Raw genomic sequence first — 18542 nt, forward strand, 5'->3', positions numbered from 1 at the left:
TTGTTAAAGTTTTAAATCCAAACATGGTTAAAACGGGTGGCTTCAGCTATGTAGAACATGGCGTCCATGCTCCACCCCGCAAGCCGCTCCTGCTTCGGGGCAATAATGGACACCCCCCGCATTTGCCAGCTGCGAAAGGGGCCAGAACAGAGCTCCCTGCTCCAGACCTCTCTCTGGGGGTCTGGTAGAGCTATCCCGGCAGCCGGGAGGCTCCAGAAGGAGCGAAAAGGGGTTGGGTGGCTCAGAGCGAACCAAAAGCCTCCCATCGCTGCACCGTACCGACTTCCAGTCAGGAGGGGACATTAGTATTTTAGATCCATATTAACACCCATTCTCCAGTTACCAAGACATGAGACATGAAACTCAGTGTTATGTATAGCTTAACCCTTAGTTTCTGGGTTTACAGCATGAGATTGATATTGACTTAACACTGTGTAATCTGTTTTGAATCTCAGTGAGAAAGGCAGGCCATAAGGCTTTTTTCTAGTACTTTGAAGTCATTTGATCTGCTAGGTGAATTACCAAATCTGAACCTGTATGAAAAAAAAAATTAATGGAATCTTTATCTTTTTAAAACTGGAAACATGAACCACAATCCTCTTGTGTTGAATTTCTTCCCATATATTCGATTTCCATGGAGAGGAAATAATGACTGCAGAATCCAGCATTCATTTAGAGTTGCATATCAGAAATAAAAGGACAACGACGACAACAAAAACCCTCCTAGGTTAACCAATATGCATTAAAAAAATTGATACTGAAGAAGAGTGTAATTGTATTTATGTGCAATTTTAAAAAACACCAAAAAAGCAAAGCCTATGGTGTTAATTTTGATTTTTTAAATTGTTGTTGTAGAAACCCCTTTTATGTCCAACACCAATGTAAATAAATAAATAATATATATATATATTTGAGTACACAAAGGAGTTAATTTTGTTAGGAATATGCAGCTAAAATGGTATTTGTTGGATTTGGATTATGGGAAGGACCTAAATACTGATATTCTGGTCCTCTGATACTGTTTTGGAATTTGAGTTGTGGGGGGGGGTCCAGAATTATTCAGTTCTATTATTCTCTATGGGGGACTTTTTCAATGGGGCTTGTATCATATACTTAAGGGTGGCTTGTTGATGGCTTCAGAGGATGTGCTGTTACCTCTAAACATTTAATACCTGCCTAGCCGTGTCTGTTAAAATATAGTCTTTATAAATCTTAGGTGTTCCTGAAAGACCATTAGAACTGTATATTTGTTTATTTAAATATATGGGTATATGGAAGCTCCATTGCATCAATCCTTTGTCTGCAGCTGTACCATCAGTGGGGAAACTACAAAATTCCATCTGTTTGAGAAATTCACCACCAGGTCAAAAAGTTATGCTTTGTTCAGATTCAAATTTCAGATTTCTGCAATCCCAGTCCTATTAGATTATTGGATATCTCATCCTATTGATTGCATTGACTGACACTGTATAGCCCACCTTGAGTCTCTGTGAGAAAGATATATTATAAATAATGTAAATAAAAATAAATACATTTTTAAAAGCTTTTTGAAAGGACCCAAAGCAGTTTACAACAGTAAAGTGTATAATATAAATGCAACAGCAAACAACAACAAACTACATCTTAGGTCAGTTTTGGATTCATTGACTGGTTCATCTAGCCTGAGTGCCATGAACTCTTTAGCTCTTACCATTTGGCTTGCTATTGTAGCCATGCTCAAGCTATATACATGTAATCGGAAGTGAAAAGATGTTTTAGCTGGCAAAAGTGAACCCTAATTTAACTAAATTTAGTAAGGATTAAGTCCCATGAAATCAATTGAATAAATCAATAGCAACTCACTTGAGCCCCATTGATTTCTATAGAATTTACACACATCTAATTTCAGTTGGCTTGAAACCCTGGAATGGTTGGCCTCTAAGGGAAGAAAGCCATAAATGAGGGATGACCAAGGAATCTTTCTACATGCCATTTTTAATTTGATGCACTGATGTTACAGTCGAGAAGACATTCTACATGTATCTTGTGGCAGAGTATAGGGATAAAAAAAGTTGTATGATCATTTGTTCTATAGTATGAATCACTTTGTCATCTTATGTCAACACAGCCTGTCAGTAGCAAAATCTAACATGTTACTCTTTTGTGATATGACGGAGGTAATGGATTACGTTCAGTGCAGCCAAAGGATTTACAGCAGGGGTGGCCAAACTTGCTTTACCTAAGAGCCACATAGAATAAACATCAGATGTTTGAGAGCCACAAGACATGAACAAATATTACACATGTTTTTATTGGAAAATATGCAAATTTGCTTTTCATTAACATTAAATGAGACTGCCAAAATAAAAACAAAAGGGGTAAAACAGATATTGATAATGATATTTATTTGTCCAATGATATTTATTTGTTTGCTAATGATATTTGTCTAAGAGAGAGAGAGAGAGAGAGAGGGAGAAAGAAAGAGAGAGAGAGAGAAAATAGATGAAGAAGTGGAAGGAAGAGAGAGAGAGAGGAAGGAAGGAAGGAAGAGAAAAAGAGACAGGAAGGTGAAAAGAAATCAAATAGCTGGGGGAGGGAGGGATGAAGGTGGAAAGAGAGAAAAAGAAAGCAAATAGATGGGGAGGGAGGGGGAGGGAGGGAGGAAAAGAGAGAGAGTGCAAATAGATGGTGAGGGAGGGTGAGGAAGGACAGATGAAAAAAGAGAAGGTAGATAGAAACAGAGAAACAGAAATAAAGAAAGCAAATAGATGGGGAGGGAGGAAGGAGGGTGGAGAGAGAGAGAACAGATGAGGGGGAGGAAGGAATGGAGAAAGAGAGAGAGAAAGAAAGAAGTGGAAAGAAAGCAAATAGATGGGGAGAGGGAGGAAGGAAGGGGAAAAGAGAAAGAGAGAGAGGTGGAAAGCAAGCAAATAAATGGGAAAGGAGGGAGAGGTGGAAAGAGAGCAACTTTAACTTTAAATTTGTTCTTCAAGTCCTTCTCAACTACTGTTGCACTGGCTTGACTTGGACAAGGGATTTAAAGAGACAAATGCCTTTTCTGAGCCAAGTCAGCCAAGCGGTGTGTTGGGGCTTGGAGAACCCATTTAACTTTAGATGGCGAGGGAGGGGAGAGAGAGAGATTGAGAGAGAGAGAAAGAAAGGGGGAAAGAAAGAAAGTGGAAAGAAAGCAAATAGATGGGGGAAGGGAGAGGTGGAAAGAAAGTAACTTTAACTTTAAATGCATCCTTCAAGCCCCCCACACCACATGCTGGCTAGCTTGACAAAGGGATTTAAAGAGCTAAATGCCGTCTCCAAGCTGGCCTGGGGTGGGGCGTTGAGAATGCATTTAAAGTTAAAGTTGCTTTCTTTCTGTGCTCCCTCCCCCACCTCAACCCTACCCAGGGAGGGGAACACTGACTGGGGAAGGGAAGACTGATCAGGGAGGCATACCTCCCCTTCACTTCCCCAGCCACCATGCCAGGAGCTGCACAATATGTGTGATAGAGCCGCATGTAGCTCTTGAGCCACAGTTTGGCCATCCCTGATTTACTGTGTGTGTGTGTGGGGGGGATTGGGATAAGAATTAATCAGTCTTTGTTCTTTTCTAGCGGCCTTGATTAGGGGGAATCGTAAAAACTGTGCTCAGTTTTCTGGATCTTTGGATTGGCTGATCAGCAGACTGGAGAGACTAGAAGCATCTTCTGGTATGTCAAGATTTCTTCCTTAAAAATGTAATCTGAAAACTTGATAGAGGAGTAATTCAGTCACAGTGGCTTGTCAGTTATGAGCTGGAAATGGAAAGACTGGTTTTATCTATAACACATTTGTTTGTCTACACTTACCTTTGCATTACTGAGATTCTGTTGGCAACAGTATATGAAATATTAAGGGGGCATTAAAAATGTTCCTTGTTCTTGGTTTTTATGTTGTAAATAGGTTTGTATTGGTTGACTCAACCTCAGTTTTTGACAAAAAACAGTTGTACACAGATAACTTTCTGTGGTTTTTTTTTAAGACTCCTTAATGAACAAGACCCTCAGAAACAGGAGGTAGAGAAATGACAATAAAAAAAACTTTAGCTCAGACTGGATGTCATGCAATGATGAGGTTTAATTAACTAACTTTGTTTAGTATGATTATCCAAATTCAGGCCAATTTATTGTTGATTATATTGTATCAATTATTGGGATCAAACAAAAAATGTTCATTTGTGTTAAAGCTCTTGAGCAAGTGGAGATAGAAGAAAAAAAATCAGAGCAGCTGCTTGCATATTTCCATTAAGTATATTATACTAGGAATAAGGCCAGTTGTGGAAATAAATACAACAAGCTCTAGAAAGAGGCTCTGGGAGAGTGCCCTGGGCTTGGGCACTCAGTGTCAGTTTGCTGTGGTGACTTCAGCAGGGTATAATGACACAGAACCCACCATTTTCTCCATTGGAAGTGATGTCTGCTACCTGAAGAACAGTTGTAATTTTGAGTGATCTCTACCCCTCACCTGGAGATTGGCAACAACTGTTACCCAGGATGAAATGGATGGTTTGGAGGGTGGAGTCTATGGCATTGTACCTTTCTGAGGTCCCACCCTCTCCAAGCTCCACCCCTCAAATCTCCAGGAATTTCCCAACCTCGAGTCAGCAACTCTATCTCCTTCCCAGCCAACCATCAACCTACCTTTATCTGACCTTCTGACTTCAGCTTTCCATCTCCTTCCCCCTCCCTCCTGGAGAGCAGTTGTAATTCTGAGTGATCTCCAGCTCCCACCTGGAGATTGGCAGCAGTGGTTCCCCAGGAGGAAATGACTGGTTTGGAGGGTGATGTCTATGGCATTATACCTGTCTGAGGTTCCACCTCTCCTGAAATGTCACCCTCTCCGGGCTCCACCCCTCAAATCTCCAGGAATTTCCCAACCTGGAGTTGGCAACCCTATATCCTTCCTAGCCAATCATCAGCCTACCTTTATTTCCCTCTCACTCTTCAGCTTTCTATCTCCCTCCCTCACCTGCAGCGTGTACCATTCTTTGAAACCCTGACTGCTATGTCACATTGGCTGTCATAGGGGAGCCATCTCAGCAGAGTATAAGGACACAGTCCACCGTTTTCTCCAGTGGAACTGATCTCTGCCATCTGGAGAGCAGTTGTAATTCTAAGTGATCTCCAGCCCTCACAATTGGCAACAGTTGTTCCCCAGTAGGAAAAGTAGTCTTTCTCTGCAATGGGGACCAAAGCAGCTTACATCATTCTCCTCTCCCCTTTTTGACCTGCACAACAACCCTCTGAAGTAGGTTAGGCTGAAAGTCTATGACTGGTCCAAAATCACCCACTCAGCTTCCACAGCAAGAACCTGGGTCTAGTAGACTCTGCTCTGAAGCGCTGACTGCTAGGCCTAGGGTAGCCAACCTCCAGGTGGAGCCTGAAGATCGCCAGGTATCACAAAAGAACTCCAGACAACAAATCTCTCTCCTCCAGAGAAAATAACTGCTTTGGAGGGTGGGCTCTATGGCATTCTGTTCAGCTGAGGCCTCTCCTCTCCCCAAACCCTGGCCTCCGTAGACTCTACCATAAATCTCCAGGAATTTCCCTACCTGGAGCTGGCAAACCTAGTCAGGACTGGCCCCAATGAGTTTTCTCCCAAAGGCCAAAATAGGTGTGGAAAGGGCCTTTTACTGATAGAACCAAGCTTGGTTGCCTAGCAACAGGCACTGAGGGGAAAGTAGGATTGCCAGCTCTGAGTAGGAGATTTGGGGGGTGGATCCTGTGGAGGGCAGCATTGGGGGGGTGGAAGGACTCATCAGGGTATAATGCCATAGGGTCTAACCTCCAAAGCAGCCATTTTCTCCAGGGGAACTGCTCTCTGTCATCTGGAGATCAACTGTAACAGCAAGAGATCTCCAGGTCCCACCTGGAGATTGGCAACCCTAGGGAAAGTCAGCTGCACAGCAGTGGGTTGTAGAGAATGGTTTGATGGCCGCTGGTTCACTTCATTAGCCAGCCAGCCATTGCAGAGTCAAGCAGGAGAGACAGCTGTTTTTGTAAAAGTTAGTCCCACAGGAACCAAGCAGAAGAAGTGTCTTCGTCAGGAGAGACAGCTATTTGGCAGTTGTTCTCACACGGAACAGTGGCTGGAGTGGGAGTGGGCGGGGAAGAGGAGCGAACCCAGCCCCCAGCCAATGGCATGTGAGTACTCTTGAGTGATGGTTGACAGGCCAGTGGCAGATGGAGTGCACTGCACAGCCAATGGGAGAGCTGGAAATGGCAATACACCAAAATAATTATTATATTAAGATTAAGATATATGGAGGAAAGTGCAAGTGGAATAGTCCTAAGTCTGTTTGAACATGTGAATACATGAAACTGCCTTGTACTGAATCAGACCCTTGGTCCATCAAAGTCAGTATTGTCTACTCAGACTGGCAGAGGCTCTTCAGGGTCTCAGGCAGAGCTCTTTCATATCACCTACTTCTAGATCTTTTAACTGGAGATTCCAGGGATTGAACCTGGGACCCTCTATACGCTAAGCAGATGCTCTACCACTGAGCCACAACCCATTTGCTTTTGTTCATCTCTAGATTCTAGTCCATTTTTTGAAGGTTTATTAAACACTAGTACTGTTTTGTATGATGAATGAATGTGGTTTGATCCTGACTTGTTCCTAGGGACCACCATCACTACAATGCAGGTTGGAATCCTGATTCCAACCCAGTCACAGAATAGGCCATATATTTCTGATATGATACAAATAGTTGTTTGAACTTTAGGCTTGTGGGTTCTCATTTTTGTTCTGTATAATAACTCAACTTGTTGGCTTAAATATATAATATTTTACAGAAAGCATGTTTTTAAAAAGCAGTAAATACTAGGGATGGGCACAAACCTAAAAATCCCAGTCTGGTTCGGGATTCGAGGCACCCCTGGAACTGAACCCCAAATCAAATTGAGCCATAAATTCTCCAAACCAGCCAGTTGCCTCATCCAGAAGAAAGGAGGGGGGTTGCCCAGGAAGCCTGTCCATTTCACTTTCCCCACTTTGAAGTGGGGAGAAGCGAAACTAACAGGTTTAATTGCATGGAACCATTTAAACCTAAAAGCTGACAGGCAGACTCACCCCACTATTAGGTTTAAATGTTTCACAGCCTAACAGCAGGCGGGTGTACCGTCAGCTGTTAGGCTGAAATGGCTGGAAGTTCTCTACGTAGAGCAAACAGGTCAAACCTATGCCAAAGGATAATTGGATAAAAATATGATCAAAAATCAGAAAACTGAGAAACCTGTAGGAGAACACTTCATCTTTCCAGGACATTCAATGGGTGACCTCAAAGTAGCTGTTTTATTGCAAAGGAACTTCAGAAACAGACTAGAAAGGAAAATTGCTGAGTTGCAAGCAGGGCCGGATTTAGACTTGCTGAGGCCCTAAGCTATACAAAACCCCGAGGCCCCCTACTGTTTTAAATTACATCAGCTGGTCTTAGAAAAATTTAAAATATATACGCCTTTTTAATATTTGAAATCATTTTTTAGATTGTGTTTTCATTTGAGGCCCCAGCAGATTGCGAGGCCCTAAGCTGTAGCTTATTTAGCTTATGCGTAAATCCGGCACTGGTTGCAAGTTATTACAACACTCAGAACAATGGAATCTCCAGGACTTAATAGGGATATTGGTTTCTTATTTCACCACATTTGCTAGCCTCAGTCAGCCCTTACATCTGTTATTCTCACCAATCCTCCAGAAGGGCCATACATCCTATTTATTTTATTTTATTTCTTATTTGGAATAACAGATTATTATAGTAGATTGTAATGTAACATAATGAATAGTAGAATGTCATGTAATTTGGAATGGTAGATTGTAATCCATTTCTCTGGTCTGGGGACAGGCAAGATAACGCTACACAGCCAATTGCCCCATTTCAAAGAAAATGCTGTATGGTTGCCTCCATACATGAGGGGAGATGGATGAAGCATAATGGCAGGGCCTCAATTACTCTCAGCCTTCCACAATTAAGGATACATCTGCCCATCAGTCTGCAATAATGACATATTTGAGAGAGAAACCTTTATTGGCATAATAGTACAACAATTAAAAAAACTAGACACCAATAAATACATATATACACATACTAAAAGTCTCCACCAAACAGAACCCATTTGGAATTAATAAAAAGGAGGGGAAAAAGATAAATCTAAATATTACAAATTGAACCTTGCAAGCACGAAAGCTCTAGGGTGTGAGGGGTTTACCAAATTAGAAAAGTACTGGGCCATAGAATCTTGTGCAGGGAAAAGACCAAGAAGACGTGGAGAACAGTCTCCAGTGCTACCAGCATTAATAACTTGAGCTTCAATGTCCCAAATCCTCCTTCAGACAATCCAAAGAATATCCATTTCACCAGAATTGCCCAAAAAATCTAGATCAATACCAATGGATTTGATTTTAGACGCTATGAATTGGGACCAATTTGAGGTGCAGGGAGGAGAGCAATAAGACTGTTAACAGGGGGGCTAAAATAGAGGCAAAGCCAAAACGTAATAATGGACCATGCCCTTGATTCAATAAGGTGTAAACCCAACTCAGCGCAGAGAGTAAAATAAGCAACAGAATTAGGGAGTCCAAGTATCCTGCACAGAAATAAAGTGTTAATATGTTCAACGTCTTTAGAAAAACCCTGGATCCACACAGGAATCCCATACAACAGGCAAGATATAGCTGTAGCCTGAAAAATTCAGGGGGAAGCTGGAATAAATTGATTACCTCTTTGATAAAAGTAATACATTATAGCTGTGCTTTTATTTCTGGCCAAAATAAGGGAATGCTCTCGGTGAGAGGATCATTTTAAATTGTACTGGAACAAAATTCCAAGATTTCTAAATGTTTTAACCTGTTCAATTTCTCTGCCCTCTATTCTCCAACAAAAGCGCTTCCAAGATTTAGAAAAGACCAATATTTTGGTCTTATCAAAATTAACAAGAAGAGAGTTCTGTCTGCAATAGGTACCAAACTCTGATAAGAGGCGCATTAGACCTACCCTGGAAAAAGAGAGGATCACCGCATCATCCGCATATAATAAAATAGAAACTGGAACTGTGTTCACTTTCGGGGGATGACCTTCAATTTTAACTAGGTGAGAAAAAGATCAGAAATAAAAAGGTTAAAGAGGGAAGGGGCTAGAACACACCCTCGTTTAACACCTTTGGTCACAGGGATTTTATGTGTAAGGGATCCTCTCCCATCAAATCTAACCTGGCAGGTGTTTGCAGTATGGAATTTGTTCAGTAAGAACAAAAGGCGTTGGTCGATGCCTAATTTATGTAATTTTCCCCATAATAGGGACCTATTAACGGAATCAAAGGCTTTGCAAAGATCAGTAAAAGCCGTGTAGAGCTTTCCACCTGGATGGTGGAGATATTTCTCAGCGAGGAAGGCTAAAGTGATACAATGATCCAGGGTAGAGTGGTTTGCCCTAAATCCAATCTGCTCTCATCCAGGTAAATTATTCTCAGCCATCCATCCATCCAGTTTTTTAAAAAGGTGTTTAGCATAAAGCTTCCCTAAGATGGATAGAAGGCTAATAGGTCTATAATTATCAATGTTGTTAGGGTCGCCTTTTTTGAATAAGGGAACTATTATGGAATTCAGCCAAGAATCTGGTAGAATGTCATACTTGTCAATCAATGTGAAGAGGTGAGCAAGACAGTGTGACCATCAATCGATATTATTCTTCAAGAACTCTGCCGGGATGCCATCCGCTCCCAGGGCCTTGTTAGATTTAAGAGAATTGATGAGCTCAGTTACTTCATCATAAGAAACCGGGGGTCAGTTATGCACATCTCATGGCATTAGATTGACATTAGGAGAAACAGTTGAGGATGGATCATTAAAAAGGTCAGCATAATAGACATTCCATTCCTGCGCTGGAATTTTACAAATAGATTGGGCTCCAATGGAAACATTGAGGCCAGCTACCAAGGACCAGAAAGCTCTGTTATCATCTATATACTAATAGCCAAGTTGCCCCCGTGAGTGCGGATTGCTAAATCCGCGCTCCAGGGGCACTTGGGGGGGAGGTTTGTGCACACGTGGGGCAGTCCCCATGTGTGCACAAAAATCCAAAAAGTTGAAAAAAATTTCGGGGGAATGTTTAAATCCCCCCGAAAGTGACAGAGTGTCCCCTGCGCATGCGTAGGGAACGCTCTGTAGCTGGCCTTGCCGCTGCGCCGCCGCCACCTCGTCCTCAGCGGGGGGGGCACCGGACTCGCCTCCGCCGCCGCCTCGGAGCCGGCCGGGGAGAGGACCGGCCTCGCCGCCTGCCTGATGATGAGGTGAACTTCTCAATAAACAAAAAAGGTATCTGAGGGGGGAGCCTCTTTTATCATCCATCACTTTTTCTGGTGGACATGAAAAAAGCAGTCAGCTGCTTAGTTTGATGACAGCAGGTTTCTACCCAGTTGCTTTGTAACTTGTGTGTTGTCTAGTTTAAGCCTATTTTTCATTCCATGTTAGTACTTGTAGCAGCAACAGTTGACAGATATTAACAGTTTTCCTTATGCTTGGTACTGTTGAACTAGGAGATCTCCCGGAACAATCATGCCTGAATCCAGGGGAACGTGTCTTAATGCAGCGTTGCAAGAAACTGATTTAAGTCTAATGATACTTAATGGCAGGGACTGCTGCTTTATTGGGCTAGTAATTTTGTTTAATTGGGAGGTCACAAGTGATTCAATGCCTCCTAATTCTTACATATCTCAGTTTTATACCATTAGTTTGCTTTTATTATAGGAACATCTTTTACTTTCTCCTTATTTGCAATGTGCAGTAACTGTTTGAAAACATGCTTTTCCCTTGGTGTAATGCCCATTCCAGGGAAAATTAGCTGTGAACATTTAACCATTCCCTAGAACAGAACTGCTTACCATCTTGGCCTGCAGACTGCCAGGTCCTTGCATAGAGTTCCCAGCTATGGGTTTGGAAATACCTGGAGATTTTGGGGTGGAGACTGAGAAGAGTGGGGTTTGGGGAGGGGAGGGATTTCAATGGAATATAATGCCATAGCATCCACCTTCCAAAGCAGCTATTCTCTCTAGGTGAACTGATTTCTGTCACCTGGAGATCAGTTGTAATAGTAGGAGACCTCTACGATGTATTAGTATTGTAAGTGGTTATACTCATTTGAGATTTTCTATGCCTTTGATGTTTGTAAGCCACTTAAGAATTCTTCATCATGGACCAAAAACAACATATAAATATGCTAAATAAAAAAAAATATACAAACAGGAGGTTCCATCATGTTCTAGCATGATCTATATCAGCACATCCTTAAATCTGTGAAGTTGTGAGACCACATTTCTTTGTGAGCTATAAACCATTTGTGGTGATATTCCAGTTAGCTTAATTCATTTCTATTAGTTTGACAATTTAAGCATTTGAAATTTTTCTGGCAAATTACCGCAAATAATGAAATTATATGTGTTCATTATTTGCAAAAGTAAGGCAAAGTAAGTAAAAAGTATGTAAACATAGAATTTCCCAAAAAGAAAGAGCTGCAAAACTGAGTGGCAGAATTCCCCCCCCCTTTTCATTGTATCAACTAGGAGTGTGTGCTCAGTACATACTGAGCCGAATAAATACCTTAAAAATACTTTATCGATACTTTTTGGGTACTTATTCAGCTGAATACAGATCAGAGATAGCTATGCCTGAATAAAAGCTGATATTATGTGCCTTTAATTTGGACACGGCTAAAAGGCATTTAAAGAGACTCTTTAAATGCCTTCCGAGTTCACTCACACAGTGGTGCAACTCAGCAAGTGAACTCAGAAGGGATTTAAAGTTTAAATGCTTGCTGAGTTCACTCACCAAGTTGTGCCACCATGGTGACGCAACTCGACAAGTGAACTCAGAAGGGATTAAATTTTAAATGTTTGCTGAGTTCACTTGAAGTGTTGTGTCGTGATGGTGGCACAACTTGGTGAGTGAACTCAGCAAGCATTTAAACTTTTAATCTTTTCTCTATTATACCCTATAGGGATGATCCCCATAGAGCATAAAGGAGCTGAATAAATTCAGGTTTCCTGAATATTTACCTGAATCCCAATACAAACCCGATACTGGTATTCGGGAATATTCAGAATACTGATATTTTTCTGGTCTAACAGGCCCGAATTTTTGCACACCCCTAGTATTAACCCCACTTATAGTTACAAGAGGAAGATTATTCTGCTTAACTGTTTGCCTCAGTACCATATTGTATAATTATGACTTTATACAAGTAATTAACAGTAGCCTTTTTACTTTTTTAGGAATTCTTGAAGTTTTACACTGTGTGTTGGTGGAAAGCCCGGAAGCACTGAATATTATTAAGGAAGGACATATTAAATCCATAATAAGTCTTTTGGACAAACATGGACGAAATCATAAGGTATAAAAACCACATATTAACTTAGACAATAGAATCTGTGTATATGTAGCATATTGTTATCTCATTGGAGGAGTATAAATTTGCAAGGGACAGATGGAATGGTTTCCTTTTTAATGTTTTTAAGCCGTATCACAGGGCATGAGACATGCATAACCATAATTATGATTATTGATTTCCTAGGTTTTAGATGTATTGTGTTCCCTCTGTGTGTGCCATGGAGTAGCAGTACGGTCTAATCAGCATTTGATATGTGATAATCTTTTACCTGGAAGAGATCTTCTTTTACAAACACGCCTTGTCAACCATGTGAGCAGGTAAAAAATGGACTCCCCCCCCCCCAACACACATTTTTGAACTGGGCTGCAAAATGTGGTTCAAAAATAAAAACAATGGGGCCAGGAACAATGGAGGATTTTCTTATAGGCCTGAGGAAAGCCTCAGGTTTGCCGGAAATATATTAAAAAAACACATGGCGAGTTTGAAAAATCCAATGATCATAGATTTAGTTTCCATTTCTTTAAGAAAAATGTTCTACTGAGATCTCGTGAGAGTACATTGTGAGAGCTCATAAGCTGTTTTGATGGTTGCTAGGCATCCTACAACCAACACTGCTGAGAATTTCAATCCTCCATTCATGTCAGTGTGGGGGGGGATAGGGAAGGAATTAAACTAAAAACGGTAAAAGCAGGAAAAAAAGGTAATGGTGGGCAGGGGGAAGAACGAACAGGTAATCAGGGAAAACTTAAAGTGTATGAGGGAGGTAGGAAGTGAGAGGTTACCTGAAGGAGAAACAAAAAAGGTAGAGGAGTGGGAAGAAAGGAAAAAAGGAAAGAAAGAGACTGCAGGCACTGCCAGGGGGAGGCAAAGTGGAAAAGCGAGAGAGACAGAGAGGATGGGGATATCCTTCCAGTTCCCTCACTTGTTTATATATAAAATGTATGTGGCACACATGCATCTGTAAGCCATTAAAAAAAACAAATATGAATTTTAATGTATCAACAGCTACCATATTCTTGGTCAGCAAGACAGGAAGGTCTGCAGGAAAGGAGTGCATACAGGTTAATTCCTCCTTTGGGAGAAAGCAAGGATGAAAAAAGAAAGTGAAATCCCTTCTGAATGGGAGAAGCTTCTTAGTTACAATTTTTGAGCTTTGCCCTTATGAAGAGAAGACTTCCTTTAATGCTCCTGAACCTTGGTTTGGAAGCAGAGTGTCTTTTCCTCTTTTCCTCCTTCCTAACCCTTCTGGTCAGTCAGAAAGGAAGAGTTAATCAGGACTGCTTCCACACCAAGGATTTCCCACATTTCAGCCTCCTTACTGGTGCTTTATTTCCATGTTTCCACATGACGTTGTCCTCTACTTGCATAAAAACCATATACAGCCCATTCGTGCTACAAAAAAAACCCAACTGCTTTCTTTTAAACCTGTTAAAAATGTATTTTCCTGAACACGATGCTATCAACATAAGCCAGGGCCCTGCCTCACCTTGGGTCCTGTTTGTGGCATTGTGGGGTGCGGGAGAGCAAGGGCATCTATGGTAGGCCAGCTGAGCGGAGGGGTCAGGCTGGTAGCAAGCGCGGGAAGCTGGGGGCCCATCTGATCCAAAACTGGCCTTATCAGCAGGTCTGGGGTGTCCAGGGAGATGGGGATACCATGGCCACTACTTAGGGTGCTGTCTGCCCTGCTCGCCTCCACACTGACCCACCCTTCTGCTCTGCACCACGTGGCCTTGGGAAGGCAAGGGCTAGCACAGATAGAGATGCCAGCTTTGCAGAGGGGGAGCATCCGTGATTTCATCAGCAAAGGCAGAGGGCAAGACAACTGGGAGGTGGCCCAACTCCCCTCCTTTCTCATTTCAACTTTATCGACCTTTGCTTACCTGGGGCACACCCTGAGTCCGGTGAGCCCACTGGGGGTTGGGTGGGGGGCAGAAATTCTGCCCTGTCTTTTACCAGGCATGCTGGGTACAGAGATTGTGGCTCCAGGGGTGCTGGGGCTCTTGATGCTGGGGAGAGACACAGCCGCTGGTTTACACTTCCTTGTGAAAGGGAATGGGATCATGCTTTGGCTCCTTCTGTGGGTGCCCATCATGGGTCTGTTGCCCTTGTTTCTCTTCTTCTCACCAGGCATATAGGTGCAGCCACGTTTTGTTGTTGGGTGGGCCTCTCGGCCCGGCTGCCACTCCAGACCCCATGCAGCCTTTAACTTCCTCAGCACAGTTCTTGGCTGCTTGGGGCTCTTGTGGCCCAGGTTTGCTTGGTGTATCGGTGGTGTGCCTCAGCCCCTTGACCCCCCTGGGTCTGAGCCCCCTGGTCACAAAAATCTGTGAGCCTGAGGTAAAAAACTGTGAGCTAGCTCACTCAGCTTAGAGGGAACACTGGTTTAGAGTAATGCTAGGAGGCAAGTAGGTAGAGGGTTGGGGGGAGTTAGCTAATATAATGGGTAGATAGGGGGCTGTGGTGGGTAGATAGACAAGTGTGGGCTGAAGACTACATTGCATCAAATGATCTCACTAAGACCATGGGATAGAGCAGGTTGAGAAAAAAGTACTTTTCTCCCTTTCTCACAATACAAGAACTCATGGGCACTCAATGAAATTGCTGAGCAGATAAAAGGAAGTACTTCTTCACCCTAAGAGTGATTAACGCATGGAATTCACTGCCACAGGAGGTGGTGATAGCTACAAGCATGGACAGCTTCAAGAGGGAATTAGATAAGCATATGGAGCAGAAGTCCATCAGTGGCTATTAGCCACAAGGTATAGATAGGAATTCCCAGTCTGGGGCAAATGATGTTCTGTATTCTTGGTGCTTGGGGGGGGGGGACTGTGGGAGGGCTTCTAGTGTCCTGGCCCCACTGCTGGATCTCCTGATGGCACCTGGTATTTTTGGCCACTGTGTGACAGAGCGTTGGACTAGATGGGCCATTGGGCTGATCCAACATTGGCTTCTCTTATGTTCTTAGTCTTACCTGGAAGTTTAAAATCTACTGGCACCCAGTTGCGTCATACAATTCTTTTATGGAAGGAATTTCAGTATGAAACTCTTCCACTTGGGCTGTTATCTGTCCCCAGGGTATTCACAAAACTGAAAGTAACCATGATAGCATATTTCAGGAAGGAAGGTATGCACATCTACTCCTATCTGGAAAACTTTGATCACATTTTGTTGGAGACATTGAGTGAGAAAGATACAGTGTGTACCATTGTCTGTGGTTCTCCAAGATAATGGCTGTGAAGAGTCTTGAACCCATGCCTATTCTCAGATTCCTCGTATCTGCTGGTTTGGGATCTGGTATTCAACCCAAATCCAGCTTGACTGTGATCGTTCACCTGGAGATTGAGAAGTGGCACTCCTGCAGGTGAACTGACAAAAAATGGTAAAAGCCCTTAGCATCTTGTCATCCTCTCCTCCAATAACATGTATGAAATATCTGGAAAAGTGTTCCAACATTGGTGCAAGTGTAAATGGTTGCATTCTACTTCAGTCAGTATTGCTGAAGATCTAGCTTTTGTACAATCATGTTTGGATCAGGATGTCTTACTTTATTCACAAAAAGGAGGTACTATACAAAATGTATCGAGGAGGTGTGCCATTATTATCAAATCTCTATCATTCAGTCCTACCTTCTTCCAAAGGAGAAGTGAACCTGCCTGCTCTCTTGTTTGCTGACCAAAAAGGAACTGCATAGCAAGTCAATTTTCTGATTACAATAATATGTAGTCCATTTGGTTATCTCTTTCTGCTTGTATGATTTTTTTAAAAAATGCAGTAACTTTAGTAGTTTTTATAATGATATTCAGACTAGGCGACTATGTGCAACTACCATAAAATAAAAGTTTTAAAAGCAGCTTAGTGTAACTCTGATTTTCTGATACATTTTTAATGTATTTTCTGCTTCTATTCAGCATGAGACCCAATATTTTTCTTGGAATCAGTGAAGGCTCTGCTCAGTACCGGAAATGGTATTATGAGCTAATGGTAGACCACATGGAGCCATTTACAACAGCAGAAGCTACTCACCTTCGCGTGGGATGGGCTTCAACAGAAGGTTATTCACCGTACCCTGTGGGAGGTGAAGAATGGGGAGGTAATGGTGTTGGAGATGACCTATACTCTTACAGTTTTGATGGACTTCATCTGTGGTCAGGTAAGACAGTCCAGATACCTTAAAGTTCTTTTGAAAATGAAAACACTTTATAGGGAACCTTCTATTTAAAATAAAATGGCATATTTGAAAATAGCATTGCTTTTCCTGATAAATTTTTGTCATCATCTGTGTTGATGCTTTGACAGTTTTGTGATTTTTTTTCTTATTTAACCCTCAGTCTTTGTTCTAATTATATTTAGGTTGTGTAGCAAGGTGCGTCAATTCTCCTTACCAGCATCTGCTAAGGACTGATGATGTTATCAGCTGTTGCCTTGATCTGAGTGCTCCAAGCATTTCATTCCGGATAAATGGGCAGCCAGTTCAGGGGATGTTTGAGAATTTCAACACAGATGGCCTTTTCTTTCCAGTTGTCAGCTTCTCTGCAGGGATAAAGTTAGTGCCTGCTGAAGTTTTCTTTGAGCCTATTATTTTAGTTAATATGTTAAATAATTTGCTTTCCTGCTTTCCGATTAATTTAACTTTGGCATCTCACTTCTATGCACAGGGCTTACTCAAAGAATGCAGAATGAGAGTTAGAAGGGAGTCCTGCAGGCAATTTTCTGCATAGTTATTTACATGTACATGTATGTAATAATTAAGTCTGCTCAGTCTAGGTTTTGGAACTGAACCATAGTTGTAAATATCTTGCTTATGTTATTATTTTTGAAAATCTTTAGATACATAGAGAGCTCAGATTTGCTGTTCAAAAAGTAGGCAAAATGCTTTGTTGCTAGCATTTTAAAGGGGGAAATGTATCATTTTAAAGGTTTAAAACTAATAACCTAAATGGAACTGGGAAATAGGTAGAAGTAGTTCAGCACAGGTAAGCAAGAAAGCAGCAATCACCATGAGACAGAACAAATTTATTAGTTGTTGTAGATTTTCTGGGCTGTATGGCCATGGTCTTGGCATTGTAGGAACTGACATTGCACCAGCAGCTCTGGCATCCTCAGAGGTATAACACAGAAAGATGGAGTACTCTCTGTGTCAAGGTGAGAAGAAAAATGGTAGGCAGGTAATTTATATCTACTCAGGAAGCCTTCGACAACATATTAGAACAAATTTACTTTGAAATAAATGCAGCATATCTACGTAACTTAAGTATGACTATGAAGTTACATAAGAGTGTTTCTCAGGGATCAGAATTCTTTAAATTGTTGTCTTGTAGGGTACATTTTTTGCTTGGAGGCCGCCATGGGGAATTTAAATTCCTTCCACCTCCAGGGTATGCTCCTTGTTTTGAAGCAATTCTGCCAAAGGAGAAGTTGAAAGTGGAACACAGCAGAGAATATAAACAAGACCGTGGCTGCACGAGAGACTTGTTGGGTCCGAATATCTCTTTGTCACAAGCGGCTTTCACTCCAGTACCTGTAGATACCAGTCAGGTAAATAAACCTGAGTATGTCAAGCAGCACTTTGATTATCTGCACAGAAATATGATTCCTGCGTTGGCGTCTATATGAACACTAATACCTCCCTTCATATTATGATTGTATAATTTGAATACATTCTGGGAAGGGTGCTGTGAACACCGAGGATGTTATGAAACAACATGTACATACAACATTGGATTTAACTTTGGCCTTTCTGAATACATGGGTTGTGGAGGCACGGATAGTTTCAAAGAGGGCTCAGGGTGACTGGCCATTATGTCCACTGGTGGTCTGATGACCTTCCCCACCCCCCACCCCACCCCCACAGCCAGCACAGCCCAGTGGCAAATGGACTGCCCCTGGCCCTCAGAAGGCAAGGAGGTGATGCCCCCCATGTTCAGACAGCACTGGCACAGTGAGGGGGAAGCGTGGTCACAAGGGACTAATATGGTGAGGGAGAGGAGGTGGCCACTGGCCCCCATACAGCGGAGGGGAAGCAGGCACTCTCCCAGCCCTCACACAGCTGTAGCACAGTGAGGAAGAGGTGGGGCCACCTGGCATTTGCACAGAGCCTGGTGCCTGCCCAGCCCTTGCACAGTGAGAGGGAGGCAGTTGCCCAAGTAGCACTCAC

At 42.3% G+C, this 18542-nt stretch overlaps 1 protein-coding gene across 1 annotated transcript in view; it reads left to right on the forward strand.

Moving 5' to 3' along the window:
- Positions 1 to 18542, forward strand: part of LOC107120023 (ryanodine receptor 2-like) — a gene marked incomplete at both ends in the record, with an annotated part of 282869 nt that overhangs the window by 154853 nt on the left and 109474 nt on the right. The window contains 6 exons of the mRNA XM_015422666.1: positions 3588 to 3683; positions 12273 to 12391; positions 12572 to 12705; positions 16297 to 16538; positions 16739 to 16931; positions 17707 to 17923. Of these exons, the coding sequence (XP_015278152.1) occupies positions 3588 to 3683; positions 12273 to 12391; positions 12572 to 12705; positions 16297 to 16538; positions 16739 to 16931; positions 17707 to 17923 (1001 nt within the window). The remainder of the gene's footprint in view (positions 1 to 3587; positions 3684 to 12272; positions 12392 to 12571; positions 12706 to 16296; positions 16539 to 16738; positions 16932 to 17706; positions 17924 to 18542) is intronic.

The sequence above is a fragment of the Gekko japonicus genome, unplaced genomic scaffold (genome assembly GCF_001447785.1).
Source record: "Gekko japonicus isolate JY-2015 unplaced genomic scaffold, Gekko_japonicus_V1.1 scaffold2167, whole genome shotgun sequence".
NCBI classification, from domain to species: domain Eukaryota; kingdom Metazoa; phylum Chordata; class Lepidosauria; order Squamata; family Gekkonidae; genus Gekko; species Gekko japonicus.